Consider the following 20,813-nt stretch of genomic DNA (forward strand, 5'->3'; position numbering starts at 1 on the left):
TCTAGTGAAAATGTCCTGAAATCCCCCCCCAAAAAATAAAAATTGCCGCCATATTTGGCAGTATTTTTCCAAATTTACTTTCTAACTTGAAATGTTTTCATTCGAAAACAAATGAAGTTTCCGCTTCAGTTTTATTTTTATTTTGAAGGTCCCAAACCGGAAACACTCCTATCGATCAGCGTAGGTAAATTTCTTCTTCTTTGCAGTTCGTTCGCGAGCCGAAGTTATGGTCCTTCGCGGGCTGCTTGTGGACGTCGCCGCGGCCGGACGCGGCGCTCTGCGGACCCCGCGGTCACCTCGCCTCCCGTCCGCCCAGTAGACCCTGCGAGCCCGCCGAGAGCGATGCAGGCTGCCGGGCGCTCTGCGTGAAGGTTAAACAGGGCGGACCGCTGCCAGACGCCCAGCAACCCCCCCACTGTCTGCGCTGGAGACCCTCGCTTCTTCAAACACACACGCAAACCTTTTTTTGTAGATATTCCCCGAGGATGGAGCGCGACGGGAATATCTGCGAGGACGATGCTCTGTGTGCCGAGGAGGAGGAAGAAGTAGATCCAAGAATCCAGGTGAGAGATGTCTGGAAAAGTTTTGATGAAACAGTCTTGTGAATAATTGATTGGTGTATTATTTCGAGTACATTGAATCCATGTGTCTCTTTTAACGTGTTTTTTTGGGGGTCAAATGCAGGGACACAGAGTTGGTAATTTGACTAAACAGAAGTCACTGCGCATCGCCTCCATTCTGATCTAACGGTCTGCCTCTCTTTGTCCCCGCCGTGTTTTCTGTAAACAGGGAGAGCTGGAGAAGTTGAACCAGTCCACGGATGACATCAACCGCTTGGAGAGCGAGCTGGAGGTAGGAAAATATAATCAAATAAAGATGATCTGTATCACTACTGGGTCTCTCCTGCCAGGGGTTAACAGCTTGAGATGTTTTCATTTAAACACGGGAGCATTTCTTTTCAGTTGCAGTTCTGGTCGTTTTGAATCCTTTCTTCCCATCATTTTGTCACGTTAATGCCAAAAACACCAGTATGTCCACGTCCCTCCTGTATAGTTAAGTGGAAGGAAAACAACAGCTGGGTTTCAAAACATGAAAAAAATGTATCTTCTGTGTCAATACTGTGTTTTTTTCCCCCAGCAGATTCTTAATAAGATTTCGGCCGGGACTTTGACTGGGCCGTTACAGCATGTTTATGCTATTGATTTGAAACCTTCTGTTGAATCTTGGGCTTTTCCCTGTTCAAACACATCACTATTCTGCCACCACCGTGTTTCACAGTGGGAATGGTGTGTTTGGGGTCAAGCGTAGTGCTACTTTTAGCTGCATTTATAAATCAAACACAGTTTGACTCAGTTAGTTCACATATAAAAGGCACTGAATAAAATTTTTTTATTTATTTTAAAAATAAAATGCTTTTTTTTTTCATATAGTTTTGCAGTTTTACATTATTACTATGCACTGTTGTGTTGGTCTATTATAGAAATCCCCAGTAAAATAAATAAAAGTTTGCGATTTTTAATATGACAAAATCACATGAAAGCTGTTGCTAGGTGCTTGACGCTTTCCTTAGCAACAGTGTTTTGGCTTTAAAACGGTTCAAGAGCCTCAGAAAGATGGAAAATTCTGGCCTCTTTCTATAGAAAAAAAAAATGGAACAGCTGCTTAATAGCACCTCTGTGGCAACTTACAGACCGGTTGTTGCTCTCGCTATTGAGCTGCAACTCCCTTCCCCTGATTGTGAAGGCAGAAATGAAATGCTTTTAAAGAGAAAGAAAGCTGTAAACTCTCAAAAGATTGATTGTTAGTAGACGGGATTTTTTTTTTCATTGCTCTGGCTTGCGTTCAGATACAACCTAAACATTCCAGAGCGAGGCCACAGGTTTTCTTATCCTAAAAGTAGGCCTCTTCTGTTCCTCATCAAGAGAGGGTGGGATTAGCCTCCTTTTTTACTTTCTGTTTCCTGTTCTGTAATACAAAGAGAAAAAAGATTCTCTCGTCATTTGTAACGCACCAAGAATCCCATGTTTTGGAATGACGACTCGCAACTGTGACATTTAGCAACATCCTGAGGCTAAACGTTCAACAGCCAGGCTGCTTCCCTGCACTGCCAGCACATGATTAAGGAAAATGTGCTGTAGATCTACAGGATTTGGGGGGAAAAAAAATCAGACAGTGAAGTTAAATCCTTGCTCAAACTGTGTGCGACGCTTCTGACACAGTTATAAAGCTCTCTTTTTGCTCCCACAAGTAGAACTGTGTGTGTGTGTGCGTGCTACAGGAAGGATAATAAATACAAAAACCCTGGTAGAAATGTGTAAAATAAATTCAGCTTTTTTTGGAGCAGAGTAGCCTCACGCTGAATAAAAATTAAAACAATCCAACCTTTATGGAATTAGTTTTTTTGTTGTTGTTGAGCTACTTTGCTGCCGACTGGGCCGTATGTTTTGATGAATTACTCAAGGAAAAACCCCAAAGAGTCCGCCATGTCATCTTACAATCTTACACCTGATATAGAAACTTAGCGACACTAAGATAAGCTTTTCTTAGCCGTTTCCTGTTTAAGAAGATCAAAACAAATCTACCTTATTCAAAGTAAATATTCTCTTTTCTCTCTCACTTTGAAGAATGGTTTAGAGAAATGGGTAATGTTATATTTATACCCCAACGAAACTGGTATTTGTGTAAGACTAACAGAGAGAACAGACACTCTGATCAACTTAAAAAGAAAACGGATAACTTGAAGAAAATGCTTCTATCTTATATGATTTATAGAAATTATTATGTTATGTTGGTGTAGTTGGTAACACTAGCCGCGTTGCCATTACAAATGTGCTTTGTCAACCACATTTTTCCGCTAATGTCGGAAAAAACAAAAATTTGCAATTGCGGTGTTTCCATTAAATACAAAACACAATTAGAATCACACATGAATAAGTTTGTTCACGTGATAAGTCATTAAAAAACATTCCGCGCCATAATCCTCCAACTACTTCCTGCCGTCAACGTCTTCGTGTTTTTGCGAAATAAACCAATTTTGATCTTGCCAAGAAAACCAGCACATGCTGGTATCAAAACTTTATTGAAAACCGAGAGATTTTTCACAATTGCCGTGTTTATCTAATTTATTTTCAAACCTAATTTATTTTCAAAATGTCAAATTGCACAATTACATGGTCAGTGGAAACGCAGCTATTGTTGCCTTGCAGCAAAAAGTCTGGGGTTTGAATCCCAGGAGGATGCATGTTCTCCTCATGCAAGCATGGGTTCTTTCTGGGTACTCTAGATTCGTCTCATAGTCCAAAAATCTGACTGCTAGCTAGGTGTGCACTGAAAAATCGGCTTTAATTTTGAGAGATCGGCAATTGATCAATACTTTAATGTAATATCGATCTTATCTACCTGTACAAAGGTCTGAAAATCAGAGGTGTGACCAAGTCACTGTGTTGCAAGTCTCAAGTAAGTCTCAAGTCTCTGTCCTCAAGTCCGAGTCAAGTCTCAAATAAAGACAGGCAAAAGTCGAGTCAAGTCTCAAGTCAGGAACCTTTAATTTCAAGTCATTTCGAGTCGTTTTTTTTTTTTTTTTTATAATTTGCAATTATACATAAAATTCAAATAATAGACCATTTGTTCTTTTTAAAATATGTATTTGTCTCAAATGATAAAAATCTGGAAATGGGTTCTGTGCGACATGTGACAGTCACGCCGGTCAGTGCATTAAGTCAAAAACAGTTGACTTAATGCATTGACTGCAGTAAACAATATATTGTCAATATAATTTCCCAACGTAGATGTCTTCAAATACACCAACCATCCTTAGATGATACTAGACCCGGCTCATCATCATGATGGGACAGAGAGACTCTGTTCCCTGTGTTCAGGTCCAGAATCTGCTTTCTGTTCCGGAGCCCCGCTCACTATCCACCGGCTTCCTGAGCTAACACGGTGCACATTATTTGTGGAGGCATTTGAAGGACCGGATTTATGGTAAATCATCACCAATTTAACCCGGAGTACACATGCTAACACGAAGTTAGCTAAAGTCAGCTATCTTACAGCAAAAGAAAAGCGCCACCTACCGATCTTTGTGAAGCTTCAAATGCCGGACAAAGTTGGACGTCGTGGCATCTCCATCCGATATTCTCTTCTTGCATGTTTTACAAGTTGCAGTTCGTTTTTTTGTCGAAAGTTCATAACCTACGTAGCCAAAAGAAATTACTCGCGGAAGCATATTGAGCGGTTATTTTGTATTTCGTTCCCTGAGCTCTGTAGCTTTGCCGCGTTTTTTTAAACGTCCAAATCCTGTTAATTTGATTGGTTGTGCTGCAGCTACGTACACATACATACATAAGGAGAGAGGAAAACCATAGCGACGGTCTGCGCATATTGATACGGAATGAGTGAAATTAATTAATGACGCCACTTTATAAATAATGTGTTTTAAATTTTAAGACTTTGAGTAAAAAATATCAAGTCTTTTCAAGTAAACAGCTTCAAGTCGAGTCAAGTCCCAAGTCAATGGCATGAAAGTCAAAGTCAAGTCCGAGTCTTTGAGCATTTTTTCAAGTCAAGTCTCAAGTCGTGATTGTAACGACTCGAGTCTGACTCGAGTCCAAGTCATGTGACTCGAGTCCCCACCTCTGCTGAAAATCAACCGCTGTCTCCTTTCTCTCTGTCAAGAGTGACGGCTAACTGACGGACCCGCCAACCATGTTATGTTTGCTGATGCGCAGTTAACAATAGTCACTGCACTGTTGCCAATTTAGCAAATTTCTCGCTATATTTAACAACTTTTCAGACAAAAAATGTCTGAAAAGTCTTTTTGTCTGAAACAAAAAACATTTGTTTCAGACAAACAGCCAAAATCAGAATTGGCATGTCGGGCTTTTTAAAAATCGGTGATCAGCTTAAAAACTGGAATCGTTGCTCCCATACTGCTAGGTCTCCCCTAACCCTGCAGGGATACATGTGGGTACACACTATGGATACATAGATGGTTGTTATACTGTATGTTCCAATAATTATGCCACCAGTGATTTTATTTTTCAACACGAGATTTTCTCACTGATTAAATGTGTGTATTAAAGGTTGGATTTCCCTAAATTACTCAATGTGAAATTTGGTGTTTATAAAATATGAACTCGTTTCAATGCTTTTCTTTTAAGATCTTCACCTGTAAAGTTTGCTGTATGTGCAGCTGTACACAGGATTTACCTCCTGGATTCAAAAGCTGCATCATTATCTCAGTACAGGAATGGCTCGTCAGGAAGTGCTATGATGTCACAGGAAGTGCGCTTCCTGCGACGCCCTCTCCGTTTTCCTTCGTTAACCTCTCATTTGCTGCTCGGTCAGCTTGATGAACAGGATGCAGGTGTTGCCTTTTTATGCCCGGCTTCTCCAAATTACAGCCTCCCCAGGCCACCAGAGGCGGCATCTCACACACGCACACACACACAAACACTGATATGCAAACAGGTAGTAAATTACCTTTCAATTGCATAAAAATGCAAATCTTCGAATACACAGCATTTGTTTGGGTTTCCACTCGCGCATTATCCTCACCGAAGCTCCGAGGATACCAGAGGATTAAGTTTTTAAAATTCTTCACACACATTGCTGACAGGTCATGAATGAAGGCAGCTCAATCCAGTAACCTGACTCTCTCTTCTCTCTGTGGTCATGGTTTTTATTCGTCACAATAAAAAATAGCATGAGTGTTTCTGCACAAGAGACCATCTAGAAAGTAGGAAAATGTTGACACAACCCTAGACTGCCAGAGAGGCTGTGATTACTGAAGGAGTTTTAGCTTTGGTTTGGAGTGTGCAACCTAAAAACGGTCAGAAATGCAGATTCCAGATGCCTGCACTGTTCTTATATCTCCTCTCCGCAAAATTACACACTAGGCTTCATTTTTGCACTATGAAGTTTTAAATTGTGGTGAATATTGTAGTCTCTAGCGAAGGTTTTCCACATGCAAGGCCTGAGTGATTTGGGGTCACCATGTTCCCATAACAGCCGCCAGACGATTTCAACATGTCAACTGGTTGTTAGGGAGCCACGCTAGGAAACAGTCAATTCTGTGCCATCGTAGCAACATGCACTGTTTGCTGAACTTGGTTGTTTGTGGTGTTTATTTATGTTTTATTTATTGTTTTGGGCCATCATGTTTTATTTAGGATATTTAAGATATCTTCCAGGTCCAGTGCAAAGTGTTTATATGTCTTGACAGGGCGAACTTGCATTATCAATATACGACTTAAAAATGGTCTTAAGAACAAAAGTATTTTTCTTTATAGCATTAATTTCTGAGACAATTTATCATCCAGTGTTTTTTTTATTGTGACAGGCCTAACTATGAGTTATAAGGGATAATACAGGATTGCAGAACCCGAGTAACGCTCTGGAATCTCATATTACCTCATATTACCACTTAGCAAACAGTTTACACATCATAGTCCATGTTCATCCAATCTTAAAAATTGCAAAATCTGATGAAGATAATTACTGACTATTGATGTTGCACAATACCTTTGCTCGTAGTCATGGCATTGAATCTTATTGGGCAACACTTAAAGGGTAAGTGATGCAAAGCTCAGCCCTGGGGAGATCCCATAGCGAAGATCCCCTGCAGAGGAAAGGTGACAATTGTAAGCTACTCCCTTTTGATTCAGCAATCCCAGCAACATGATCTGTAACCTCACAATGGCCTGCCACATTTATTGTGCAGCTATAATCAGAAAGTGGGGCTAACGTTGAAAACCTGATCAGAAGGGACCCCCAGATGTCATCAAATTAGTCACTTGGGTGCGACTCACTTCTCTTTGGAAGATGATTTTCAGCATCCTTTCACTGTTTAGACTCTTCTATATTTCATGTTTTATGCTACTTGTAACTAATAGATTTTAAGTAACAGACTTGTGATTTTAGATATATGTGTAGGCACATATTTCTCTAATCAAGTGATATTTTGGGGTTTTAAATAAAACATTTTCAGCATCCGCATAAGTAAAAACACACTTAGTGCTGGTAGTTTAAATGCACACGACAAACAGCCCAGGAGAGATTTACGATAATTAAATGTCTTGGAGATAAAGGACCTGGAATAGCATAATGGAAACATTGGAACATTTTCTGAGTTGGAGTTGTGCGTTTGTTAATAGAGCAATGAAATCTTGATTTATAAAAAGGCACAACAGAGGCCAACTTCAATCATGACCTCAAAGGTGACCCTTGCCTGGTTTCTGGTTATAATTAAAAAGTACCTGACCACTCAACAAACAATGTTTACCATGCAGGATTTGATAAGCTTATATATGCTGCCTTCTTTATGTCATCACATGTGCAGGACTTCCGCCAGAGGTTCCGAGCGGTGCTGGTGGAAGCGACAGTGAAGCTGGACGAAGTGTTGAAGAAAATCGGACGGGCTGTGGACGACTCCAAACCTTACTGGGAGGCCCGCAAAGTGGCAAGACGGGTACACGTACACACACCCCCACATGCACACACACAGAGTACAGTCAAGCTGGATTGACTCTGAAGCTGACAGACACCAACGGCGAGTTTACTGAGGATTACTGACAAGTTTAAAGCACTCTACTTATATCTACTTAAAGGGAGCCATCACACGAGGGCTATTTTTGCTTCCTTGAGCTAACTTAGCATAAGTATACATTTACAAACTACTGATAGACTTGCAACAAATTTCATGTTCTTGCTCATTTTCTTTTATAGTTTTTTTAGTGCTTCCTGCACTGCTGCAGGTGGGTAGAACAACTTCCTGTGTGGTTTAAAACCCAAACTTTGCTTTTCTCGTTTGCAGAATACTTTACCAGCTAATCTTTAAAGCTAATGTTGATGCTTCAGTCTGATTGGATACAATAAGGAATTGTGAAATCCATCGCCTCCATGTCTTGGCCAAGGAATTGGGATCTTCTGAGTCAGACTTCAGACGGCTGACATTTGTGTGTCATAGCTGTGCTGAAATAGATTTGAGGATTTTGGTGTGTGTGTGTCCTTGCTTGTGTCTGTTTGTAAGGTAATGAGATAATACTGATGTGAGCAGCATTAGTTCTGATGTCAGCACGTGAGGGATAAACAGGGAGGATTTGAATGGTGATGGGACTCGTACTCACGTGACAAAATCCATCTTTAGGCGTTTAAGTATATATATGTGTGTCTGTATGTGTACTTGTTTTTAGGATTTAGTAGGACCTTGCTGGTACAAAAGAAGACCAATGGGGTTTATGGGGACCAAAGCCAGATCTTAATTCAGCTGACCCCTATTCTTAGGGTTAATGTTTGGGTTAGGTATAAATGTAGCTGGTAAATAGACCAAAGCCAATAAAGGCCTGAGGTCAAACAGAAAAATTGTGTGGGCACGATTTATGGATTAATATTTAATGTATGACCTATTTCCAAAGGATTCAGATATGTCCTCACTGACCCTACAGCAAAAGAAATGTCAACAGTGGTTCCCCGACCCCCTTTCATCTGCCAATCTCATCCTCCCCATGTTAACCCCCTTACATTCCAGCAGACTGAGGCTGAGGGGGAGAGTGCAGGAATTTGCCCGGTCCGCTCTATCTTTTGTCCTTTTCACCCAGCATTCTCCTCAGTCTCACTGGCTGTCAGCGCGAATGTCTCTGCCCTCACTTGCAACCCTCATCCACCTTCATCCACTTGTGCCAAACCCACCCTTTGTCCCCAGACTCTATTGGAAGCAACAAACAGGACACACATCTGGAGGTGCTAGACTAGATGGAAAAAAAACCTGAAATGAATCAGCTGGAGAGTGACACACCAGACATGAGAAGCATGTAGGGTGGGATGAGTGATCATGGAAAAATGTCACGAGGTTACAATGTGTTGGTTTTACAGAGGAAATATGTAGCGTTCTTTTGAAAAGCACCAAATATTAATTTTATTATGAAATCCTAACAAAGGTTGAAGCAAATTTACCTTTAACTCAAGGTAAATTGAGTTCATGTTTTATCAACCATAAACTTATTTTATTAAAGAAAATAAACACAAAGTAGTACATAATGGTTATTTTAGTAATTGATTAGTCTGTCAATTATTCTGATGATTAATTGTTTAATCTGGGAAAAAATGTCCACATTCTTCAGATTTTTTGTTTAACCTCAAACTTATTTTATACAATATTAGAATATTAGAAATACATAAAAATGCAAATAAATAATTCAATTCCTTTTTTAAATAAGAAAATAAATGTAAATTATTTTTACGGAAAGTTAAGGCAGTGCTTTTTCTTCTGGGTGGAATGTATTTCCAGACAAAGTTTTTTTTTTTTATCTTAAATGCAAAACATATATATTTTAGTTCAGTTTTGGCTGAATTACTGCTCTGAGTATATATTCTTTCATCAAATGGTCTTTTTTTGAGTTTGTCTTCTCCAGTTAGCAATAAATAAATTACTATATTAGTTCATGATTATTTCAATAACTGATTCATCATGTTCCATCAGATTTTGTCTTCCTAGCACAACATAATTTTGAAGTGAAAGATAAATTGTTTTCCCAATTTCTTTAAGTATAAGGGTAGAATGTGGTATGCATTTGCAGCCCATTGAGTCAGAACCACGTGGAACCATCTCTCACACTAACTTCTGAAGTACGTATGTCTCTACCAGCTTTGCTCAATTAGAGACCGAAATTTTTGCACATTATGGGATGGAGGGTGTCCATGTTTACTTCTTTTTGCAAGAGCAAAGAAGGGAGGAAGCACATATTTAGCAAGTTTGGTCATAGACCACAGCCTGGGTTGTTTCTGTGGCAGCAAGGAAAAGACACCAATTTTGTCTGAGAAAAAATTTGTCTTAGCTTTGATCTTCACTTTGACATAAAAACAGCAATGATGGACAGAGCTTCAGAGTCTTAGTTCATCTTCTGTTTGTGCCACGCAGTTTCACCTCATCAAATATCCATCATCCTCCGTCTGTTGTCCTCTTTTACACCCTGGGAAATGGGTCATGCAGAGAGGAAAAGGCAAAGGATTCCTTTTTGTAGCTGCATTTCTCATAATAATTATTATTAATTTAAAAAGGTGCCAGCTTTTATCTTTTTTCATAATAAATAAAACCAGCATGTGGTACATGTAATTATTTTTGTGTCCTATTCCCAATTTAGTTTTCTTCCTTCACCACATTTCACTGCATTTTAAGTCCCATGTAACACTATCCCCTGTTTTTTTTTTACAAAGGTCTCCTTGGGTAGAATAGTTAGTCAGTCAACTCACTTTAATGAGAAGCAACCCCACCCATGTATCTGGATGCTTCTCTGTTTGCACAACACAAGGGTCGCGGAAGCTTTTACCTTTTCTGATCTAAACAAATGATTTTCCATATGTAAGAAACAAGCAAAAATACTCTTTAGGAAATATAACTTTGCACTGATCTTCTGCTGCCCCTCCTTCTTCCTGAAGAATTTCAGTATGTCCTTGGCAGTGGTTTCTATGCTAATCTTCTTGTTCCTAAGCTGTTCTCCGTAAGTTTTTACCTTACGGCGTTGTGCCTCTGGTAACAACATGATGGCGAAGTCTAAGTAGGAGATGGTTCTGGAAGCTTACCAGACCTGCTTGGACGGCCTTTATTTATTAAATGCCTTTATTTATTACAGACTAATAGCACTCAAGCTAGTCTTGAGGAAAATGTTTACAATTTATAATGAAATAATTTCAAACATAAATAATACAATAATAATGAGTACTCACCATACCTTTGTTCTGTTGCTTCTCCTATACACTGTATGTATGTATGTATGTATGTATGTATGTATTTGATCACTTTGTTACATATTCCTTATTCTTATTTTTGGTAAACTGCTGAATACGACATCTTAATATTTGAAATAAAATCTATTGTCTACTATCATAAGTCTGTAGTTACAGCTGCAATAATAATCTTGAAATTGACTGAGATGCTGTCACGGTGTCTCTTGTTTCCAGGTTTTGCATTCCAGCTTTACCTCCATTTTCAATTTAGTTTGGTCTGTACTGTTATTTCACACCAAAGTAATAAGTTCGAAAGTAGTGCATGATAGGAAAAGTAAACACCCATGCTGCAAAGAGGAACCTTTCCTGAATGTTCTGAAATCGCTGCCAACTCACTTTTGTCATTTTTCCATCTTCACCGTTAGATTTTAAACGCACAACTTTGCAAAAATTATTTTTACCTCATGCAAAGTCATCTAATCCAATAGTTTCCGTAACAGAATCACAATGACCTTTAGCTTATTCATCTGACGTGAGTGGGTCCAGATATGTACTGGGGGTGGGGGGCTTGGCGATAATCTCCCTATTGACTGTGGCAGTGGGCAAGCAGAGGCCACTGACAGCATGTCAGAGCCCCTCAGAGACAAAGTGTCTGTTTGTCTGCTGGATCAAGGCACGCTTGTCTTTCTGAATGAGTGTGTGTGCCGTGGTACACTGTGGTAAATCCTCTTAGTTTCTCCTTGGCTGTCAAAAAAAATCCTCCACGGATCCTTCAAAGCATGCATAGAAATGACAAACATGCCCACAGGAGCAGAAGAAGAATACTCTATATGGAGAAACATTTTCATATCTCAATGTCACTTACAAACTTGTAACAACCTGCTATTTGGGGTTTTTTTTTATGCATACCAAGAGTAACTTTGCAGTACGGAGTCTATGCAGCAGTTTGGGTCAGGGAAAGTGATGGGAATGAGCTGGATTCCTGTAAACATTGTGGAGCGTGTTTTTCCTCAGAAGTGGTTCCCAGCATGCTAAAAACGATTAAAGTAGCTTTTTTTTCCCTGGGTCTGTTTATATCCGACCAACTAAAAGAAGTTTTATGAGCAGCAGACAGCGCAGGCTGTACTGCTTCACATTTGGTCTCCTTTAATGTAAACTTGAATGTATGTTATCAGGATTTTATTTGATAGACTAACAGAAAGCAGAGTGTAGTTTTTAGTGGAAGAAAAATATACATATTTGGCTTTAAATTCTTTATTTTTTTAATGCACAAACGTGGGATGCGTTCGTATTCATCCACTGTGGATTTAATGCCTTGTTGTAGGGTGGGCACTTATCGTATCGTATTGCATCGTTTATCATTTATTGCAATAAATTCATTATCATAAGAATTTTGATTTACCGTTCTCACGCTATATTTCAGGTAGTGTTTTAAATCACCTCAAACTGTCTCTATTGTTTGGATGGTTAACTTTACTATTTGTTTCCACTGTTTTTTCATTGAGTGTATCAATAAATTACAAAATATAATTAAATGTAGCTACAGAGAGCAATTTAGTGATACAAATCATATTTTTTATGAGACTGTTGTCCAAAGGAAGCATATTGCATTGTTTTTCAAGAGTAGTAGTTGTGTTTGTGGAGCTGGGATTGCTGTGCCATTCAGTCATTTAAAGTTACCTAAAAAATTAGTAATAAATAATTCTTATTGTCAGTTTTATCATTATCACAATAACACTATAAAATATTGTGATAAAACTTTAAGTAAGTATCGCCGACCCCTACTTTGTAATAGCACCTTTTTCTACGATGCCATCTGTCGTACTCACCTAAAAATAATGAAGTAACATGACAACATGTGGAAATGTTCATATGCACTATACAACTGCTCTGCAGTACCTAAAACCTCTTCGTAAAACAGTACTTCACCATAAAAATTGCTCATTAGACCACCATGAAACGCTAAATAATAATAATAATAATGTAAGAAGTATTCTTTATATGAGATTCTAATCTATCTTTAAGTTGAAACTACAGCTCTCTTGCTAAAATATGTGCAGGTCTAAGCTGAATAGTGTCACTGAGAGGGACCAGTGGTGTACACAGACTGAAAACTTTTCTCATCAAGTGTTTTGGTAGAAAGAGAGAAAAGAAAAAGGCAATAAATCATGCAAATAAAAATTATTGAGCCCACTTTAGTTTATTATGCAATTAATTGATTTATTGCTTATTGCAATAGGCATAAGCAATAAACACATTATACGCTGTGAAAAAAAAAAAAACTTCAGAAGGGCACACTTTTTTTGGTCCACAGGAAAAAAGTCTATCTGTACACGTCTCTGAGTGGGACTCCTTGTTTCCAGTGAGTCGTAACCGTGACTTCCTGTTTTGGCGCCACAGGCCCAGGTCGAAGCCCAAAAAGCCACCCAAGAATTCCAGCGGGCGGTGGAGATCCTGCGGGCAGCGAAGGAGACCATCGCCCTGGCTGAGGAGAAGCTTCTGGAGGAGGACACCCGTCAGTTTGACTCCGCCTGGCAGGAAATGCTCAACCACGCCACCCAGAGAGTAAGTACGCCCGGGTCGACTCACCCGCAAAGAGGGTCCATCCTAACATCCTGCTAAACCACGGCGTCTATTAACAGTTCCGGCGTACTCTCTGTCCGGATTTGGCTTTCAGGTGATGGAGGCGGAGCAAGCGAGAACGCGGAGCGAAGCCGAACACAAAAAGACAGCAGTCAACTACAACTCCAGCATCGGCCACATGAAGCAGATCGAGAAGAAGCTGAAGCGCTCCATAAACAAATCCAGGTCAGCGCTTCCATTCTGATTGGCTGGAAATGACGCTCACAGGTTTCACTGCCCCTCTTTGGGCCTCTTTAGTGTTATGCAAGCGCGCTGAAAAATAGAGAGCTCTTTAAGCGTCACCTGATGCACTCCAGATGTTCCATGTGTTGATTGGACAGCTCTGGGTTGTGCTCCCTTTTTGAGAGACAAGGAATGTGACTTTTTAACAGAAGACTGTTTTTTTTTTCTTCTGACAGTTTTTTCCCCCCTCTCAACCTTGTCTCTCTTTTTCTTCCTTTGCAGACCGTACTTTGAACTGAAAGCTAAATATTATCTACAGCTTGAGGTATGTATATAGAAAGCTTGTAGATTTTAGCTGAACTTCTAAACATCCAACTGTGAACTATCACAACATTGTTATGTATTAGAAATGTATTTATTATATTTACGTACTTTCTTAATTTAGTTATGGTTCTAAATTAACTACACTAATTTAGTTACCTGACATCCAGAATGTCAGTTATTTTTAAAGTACCTCTGGTAGTGTGAAAATCCTGCAGAAAGCTGTTTATTTCACCAAGTCTCATTCGCACCATAAGCAATAATGAGTTGTTTGGTCCCACAAAAATGTCTAAATAGCTTTGTTTTTTTTGTTTGTTTTATTTATGTGGGAAAAAATCCCTATGAAATCTCAAAGCAACAGGTAGGGGAGGGGAGTGGGCCACCACTAGTTAAAACCACACTCTGTCAAAGCATAGCAAAGTGTGTCTCATGTATACCATTGCAACTCAAACTTGAGCCTTTAGAGCCACATAAAGACAGTTACAAAGTCGGCTTTCTATCACCTAAAGAACATTTCCAGGATTAGAGGACTAATGTCTCAGCAGGATCTGTAGAAACTCATTCATGCGTTTGTCTTTAGCCGCATTGATTACTGCAACAGTATCTTCACAGGCCTGCCTAAAAAAAAAATCAACCCTTCAGCTGCAGCTCATCCAGAACGCTGCTGCTCGCGTTCTCACTAAAACCAGGAAGATAGAAAACAACACACCAGTTTTAACGTCCCTACACTGGCTCCCCATAGCTCAGAGAATAGACTTTAAAATACTGTTGCTAGTTTATAAATCACTGAATGTCTAAAAGAAGCAGCATTTATTTATAATGCTCCACTAATGTAGAACAAACTTCAGAAAACTGCCAAAACACTGAGTTCCTGTAAATGAAATCATGTGTTTAGAGTGTCCTTTGATTAATAACAACTGGAACATTCATGAATATATTTAATGTACATTTGTTTGTTCATTTTGATGATGGCATTTGGCGAAATTGAATGTGTATTGCTTCTGTTATAATTGGTCACTCTTATGTCTTTACCGTGTAAAGCACTCTGAACTGCCTTGTTACTGAAATGTGCTATACTAATAAACTTGACTCCAGTTTTTTGCCTGATGTTTGATTCTGGGTTTGTCACAGCAACTGAAGCAGCATGTTGACGACCGTCAGGCCAAGCTCGTGGTCGCCAAGTCCGAGTACCGCGCAGCGCTACGCAGCCTGGAGAGCATCTCGGAGGAAATCCACGCGCACCGGCGCTCCCACGCCATGGGAACCAGGGAGCGAGGCGTGGGCGCCGAGGTCGACGAAGGTCACGACGACATCGCCAACTTCAAGATGGAGTCAGACGGCCTGTCTAGTAAGTGTTTGAAAATGTCCCTCTTTCGCCCCTCTTTGTCAATCCACGTTTGTGTTTTTTGTTGGTGCACCTTCGTGGCCTGCATGTTTAATGGTGTGTGTGTGTGTGCGTATTTATTTCAGTGGTGTCAGTTTCAGTTGATGAAGAGAGCAGTCGCAGCTCAGAGGAGGAGGAAGACACCCACACTACCTCCTCGTGCCGAACGACGCCCTCCTCACCTTCTTCTTCGTACTCCCATCCCTCCACCTCTGCCTCCACTCCCATGAGCATGCCCCGCTCGTCCGGCTACCCTCCTTTCTCCTTCCTCGCCGCTTCTTCCTCCTCCTCCTCGTCTTGTCCTGAAGGTCTGGAGTCAGAGGCCCTCTGCGCCTCTCACGGCCCAGACCTGATGTGCAGTTCCGGTCATGTCTCACCTGTCCTGGGCCCTCGCAGTCAGTGCAGTGGAGCTTCCTCCCCAGACTGCGATCAGGAGAGAGGTGTGTAGTAGAATAACAGCACACGAAATATTACAGTAGGTCGTTAAATATGGGAAATCATTTTTCTATCTTTTCTATCTTCATGTTTCTATCTTTTACTGGGTATTTCCCATTTACACACCTTCAGTATAGAGACTGAAAGTCATTAGTACTGCACTCATGAATATGCTTTCCGGTGTCATATGAATTTAAAATGTTACAATTTCTTTTTGTGGTGAAAAAAATATCTATGATTTCTCAAAGCAACAGGTGGGGGAGGGGACTGGTTTTAGGAATGTGCTTTCCTGTGTCAGAAATGTGAAATGCCATATGCCAGTTAGGGCCGGGCAACAAAACAACAACAATAACGGCCGCAATAGAAACGTGACTTATATCAATAGAAAATACGTCTGATAGAATATTAATCGTTTCACTGAACTACGATCCAGAACTGCACAGCATTCTGGGGAATGGAGGCAGCCTCTCACGGCTAGCTAAGCAAGGTGGTTGGCATCAACTACTTCTCTTCCTCTTTGGTAACAGCGGTAGCTTTTTCTCTCTGCTAGCTTAGCAGCGGTTTGCAGAAACGGATGCAGTAGAGGAAACCACTATTGTCCAAACAGCCAGAAAAAACCCTGGAACTTTATGATACCTCATGAAAAAGAATTTAAACTTTAGTAAAGGCCTGATGGCAAAGTTTAAGGATTATGAAACATCTTAGAACCTCAGAATAGCTGAATACCGCTAGCTGGCTTACGCCGATATGTAACCAAAGATTGCTGTCGAGTATGCTGTAAGGAGTACTGCAACGGTAACTGGCATAGGCAGAACCAGATAAACAGTTTGCTTGGAATGTAATGCAGCAAACATATTGTGCATAAATTATCAAAATAAAACTGCACTGGAAAGAGAGTCAGATGTCAACACTAATTTTCCTAAGTTTTGAGTCAGATACTCGTTTTCTAGAAAGCAGATTTTTCTGCACCAGGTCTAAAATCCAACCTTAACCTTAACTCCCCCCCGGTCTTATTGCAATTCTCAGGATTTCGAATGCAGATGTAATAGTCACGGAGTGGGGTCAGACCGTCAGATCCCAAAACCACACACACTACAAAAAGCGCACGCGGGGTTAGTGCGACCCTATCGGACTGCGCACAGAGTAAAAATCTTGCAGGGTCCAATTCACCCCATCTCTTAAGACCATGGGAGGGTTAAACAAACTGCTTTTTGGCTTGAAATGACTGGATTTATATGTTTTGAAAACATATTTCCTTACAAAGCCCCTGCAAAGACTGAAATGCTTTTTTTATTTATTTGGAAAACCACGCATCAGTTTACTTCCACTTAGTGATTCTGTGCTGCTTCGTGTTGGTCTATCACACACAAAATTAAAAATAAACATTCAGTGGCTGTGAACAGTCCTCTGTAGACAGTTGGCCTTCCCCGCCTCCAGCAGGTAAATTTTGAACCAGTTTTTCCTCTTCCCTCTGCGTTGCAGGCGACAGGGCGGAGGGAGCCGAGGCCTCTTTAGAGGGCGGCCTCAGGAAGCTCGCCTTGACCGCCTCCCGAAACCCCGGCGAGTCCGAGGACGAGGAAGATCCCCATTACATCAACCCTGAACTTACCTCCCCCAGCTCCGCCGCCTCTGTTCTGCTCTTGAACGGCGTCTAATGATCTTAACTCGGGACTCACCGACAGAGCGGGACGCTGAAGTGGGACTGAAAGAGACAGCGAGAGCTGAAGCTGCTCTCCTGCATGACTCCCCGTCTCAGTGTTGTGTACACATCAGTGTTGATGGTGTCTTTACCATCGTTATACCCTCTTCGAGGATTTTCTGAAGCCGTGTGGACATGATAAACATCAGCGGGTGGAGGACATCGGACAGCGAGTGGATTTCTGTAGTGTTAGTGCTGGTATTATCAAAGGGCATTAAAGGTTTCTACCTGAAACTCCTACGGTTTCCTGTTGGATTGACTTTCTTTGCTCCACGTTCGCAAAGAGACCTCCATTCTAGGCTTGCGTGCCATAACACGGAGATGTAGATTTCCTTTTAGATGTTCTAACGCTATGCAGTGACGTGTCCAACCTAATCCTTACTGTAACCAGAGATCGGCATTGTACCACCTGAGGATACGGACGGGACAGAATCGAGCCGCCATTTATTTTTCGGTCTCGATGTTGAAAAGTGTATGGTGTCGATTTTTTTGGAGCGATGTGAGGGAAGCAACTGGAAGAAACTCTGAGCACTAAAGAGACTTTCAGCTTTAGCTACATAGACTTAGCATTTAGCTACATAAACAGTCTTCCATTGGGACTTGTGAAAGAGTGAGTGAATGTGTTACTGAGTGAAAAGTTCAGAGAGGATTCTGAGGTTTCTGTGTCGCTGAGTGGATGATTTAGTTTGTTGTTGTTTTGACTGTGTGTGTTGTGTGTTTTGGACAGTTGTTCAGCTATTACCCCGTGTTAGAGATATTCTATATTTATACTCATGTATTCTTGTATATGAAACATGTTTTGTGGTTACTGTTGTAATTGTTTAGCACAAGATAAGCATTAAACTTGGGATTCGTGTAACTTTTCAATGAGTGGAAATTGTTCTTCTGCAGCATTTCTGTAAAGGTCAAGAATTACTGACCTTTATCATTTCATACAAAGCATGTCTATTTTTTTTATCTTCATGTCACGTTTCACTTTAAAATCCACAGTTCTAACAGCTCAATCAATGACCGAGGGCTACATTACTCTTCATTTTGATTTTTTTCCCTAATTTAAGACAAAGTTCAATTGTATTATGTATGTTGTGGTGTTTCCCACTTCTTCATAATATTTTAAGGCAAAAAATACATCTCCACATTTTCTCTCATCACACACACAAGCTTCTGTATATTCATGGGATTTTATGGAACAGACAAACACAGTGCCGAATAACAGAGTTGTGAGCAAATGATAACAGAAGGAAATAACTGGTATGCGTCTTGCCTCTAAGTAAAATCCAACGCAACCAATTGCCTCCAGAAGTCCCCTATTGTAAAACAGAAGTCGTCGCCTAGTAGTTTAACTTTCTACGAAGGCCTCAGAGGCAGAGCATTAGTGAAGTTGGAACTTCATATAGACAAAGGAACATTCCAGTCATGTCAGAGAAACTTCTGACATGGTTGGGGGAGCTACATCCCACCGTTTGGACGTCTCAAGAAGCTTTGTTTACTCCTGTCATCTGAAAGTGAGAAAAGCCTAGAGAGACGGGGTCATCCAGCTACACTCACAGGCTGGAAAGGAGGACAACCACCAGCCTAGAGGAGCTCAGGTGGGACAATACGATGACCGGACAACGATTAATTGTGAACTTCACAAATCTGGTCTTTATGGAGGAATGGCAAAAAGGAATGTTTTCAAAGTTTTTCAAAAGCCATGTAGGAGATGCAACAAATTCTCTTCTTGAGTGGGACATGGAGGTGGCCTGAATTTATAAGAAAATGGATGGACGGTCCAGTCCAAGTCTAAACCTAAATCTAATTGACAAATTGTAGTGAGACCTGTAAATTGATGTTAATGGGAGGTTTTTATTTAATCCGACAGACGTTGAGCTATTCTGCAAATTAGATGGATAAGAAACGACGTTTTGTAGATCAGACGTTCCCAAAGATGTTGTCAGGACCCCACTTCTAGGCAGTTAACAGAAATGTTCAAAATTATGTTTTCTTACTGTTGCAGCTCATTATCAGGCACTATTTTCTGTTGTTTCCTTAGGACACAAAGTAGAAAATCCATTTTTCCACTCAAATGTTCATAACCCAAGAAAACAGGCATGCTCCCGAGTTCTGATTGTGGTAGACTTGACACTTGTGTCAGTGTAGTGACTGAAAACTCTAAATATCGATGTTTCCATTTCAAATCAACACCTAATTATAGAAGTTCAGACACATTAGATTAATTCTGCTTCCTTTGGGCTTTTCAGGAAAATCCATGTTGTTAGTTCCGAAAGCAAAAATGAGAGTTCATAAACTGTAAGGCACTAGTTGCAGTAGAAAGTGATCCCTTAAGAGGAAGATCTTTGTGTTTAAACACACTAATCTGATTTAGAGGCAGTGAAAAGGTGTTCCTGTTTGTCTTTGGGGTTTGGTTTCTTTGGGGAAAGGCCTTGCGTAAGAACTCGGAGTTTGAGTCATCAGATTACACTCCGACTACTTTCAGTGCTCTCGTGACATTCACTGAACTACCCCATAATTAGTAGCAAATGTAAACAAACGGTTATTTACTGACAGATTTCTTTGACTTCATGATTTTTCTGACTCAAACATGAGCTCCCACTCTGAAGAGAACATTTATCTGCACCGTTTTCTGTTACTATTCCATAAAACATGGCTTGCTGTAAGTCCCACTGACAGCTCAGTTGTTCACGCCGTCATCTCATGACTTCACTCAGGGCGACCAGACACCCACCTGACCGAGTTAAACGCAGAATAACGTCTTTCGTGGTCTAACGCCACACCGTCCTGACTGCAGGCTGCTGCTGTTCACTTACATCAGAGAATCTAGAGTTTCAATATCTGTGCCAGAATAACCCTGGACTCAGATCATGAGGAACATATTTCCAATTATGTGTAGCCATGCCCTGTAATATACTGACATCTAGTGTTGATGTTGCGTTATGGATTTGTGTTGATGTACACATAGTGAACACAAGTAGAGTTTTAAAAGATACATCAGACTTATTGTTTCCCCCCCTCAGTCTATGTTTAGTTGTTAACAGAGATTACAGTCATATAAGACTATTGTAACATTCCTCATATAAAACAAATGGTACAACACCCATTAAAGCTAATTTATGTTATATTTCACAAAAAGTGGAAAATTATGCAACTATGGTAGCAAATAATTTCAAGAAAAATAAGACACAGAATTAAAATCCTTACATGAATAACAATTATGTTTGTGATAGAATGTATCTTTGTATTTTATTTCCAGTTTCACTATCCATTCGAGTTTTTTTCCTTGGCATATTTAAAATTGGTTTAAATCAGTTTTCACTTTTATTCTGTCCTAAGAGAACAATATGTATTAACAGTAATGCTTTTAAATTTGAGACTTCATACAGGTTTTAGCAATGGCCTTGAGTGCACAGTGTTACGAGGCGTTTGGCAAAACAAAACTACTCCAAT

The 20,813-nt window shown here is 40.3% G+C and overlaps 1 protein-coding gene across 2 annotated transcripts; it reads left to right on the top strand.

The window, feature by feature from the left end:
• Positions 1–181: 181 nt before the first annotated feature.
• On the top strand, positions 182–18,236 carry LOC116730708 (SH3 domain-binding protein 5-like). Of its 2 annotated transcripts, XM_032580113.1 has the most exons (10): positions 182–371; positions 473–563; positions 790–852; positions 7,343–7,471; positions 13,126–13,290; positions 13,403–13,533; positions 13,813–13,855; positions 14,983–15,199; positions 15,322–15,675; positions 17,153–18,236. In XM_032580113.1, the coding sequence occupies exons 2-10, from the start codon at positions 486–488 to the stop codon at positions 17,323–17,325; spliced, it is 1,353 nt and encodes a 450-aa protein (XP_032436004.1). In that variant the 5' UTR covers positions 182–371; positions 473–485; the 3' UTR covers positions 17,326–18,236. The 2 variants fall into 2 exon arrangements, with proteins under 2 accessions (XP_032436004.1, XP_032436003.1); XM_032580112.1 differs by having other exon boundaries at positions 182–563.
• Positions 18,237–20,813: the final 2,577 nt, after the last annotated feature.

This window comes from Xiphophorus hellerii, chromosome 13, assembly GCF_003331165.1.
Source record: "Xiphophorus hellerii strain 12219 chromosome 13, Xiphophorus_hellerii-4.1, whole genome shotgun sequence".
In the NCBI taxonomy this organism is placed as follows: Eukaryota; Metazoa; Chordata; class Actinopteri; order Cyprinodontiformes; family Poeciliidae; genus Xiphophorus; species Xiphophorus hellerii.

Coding starts and splice junctions, on each gene's coding strand:
- LOC116730708 (XM_032580112.1), top strand. CDS start 486: ATGGAGCGCGACGGGAATATCTGCGAGGACGATGCTCTGTGTGCCGAG. Junction 7,472..13,125: donor CCCGCAAAGTGGCAAGACGG/GTACACGTACAC, acceptor TTGGCGCCACAG/GCCCAGGTCGAAGCCCAAAA. Junction 15,676..17,152: donor AGACTGCGATCAGGAGAGAG/GTGTGTAGTAGA, acceptor TCTGCGTTGCAG/GCGACAGGGCGGAGGGAGCC.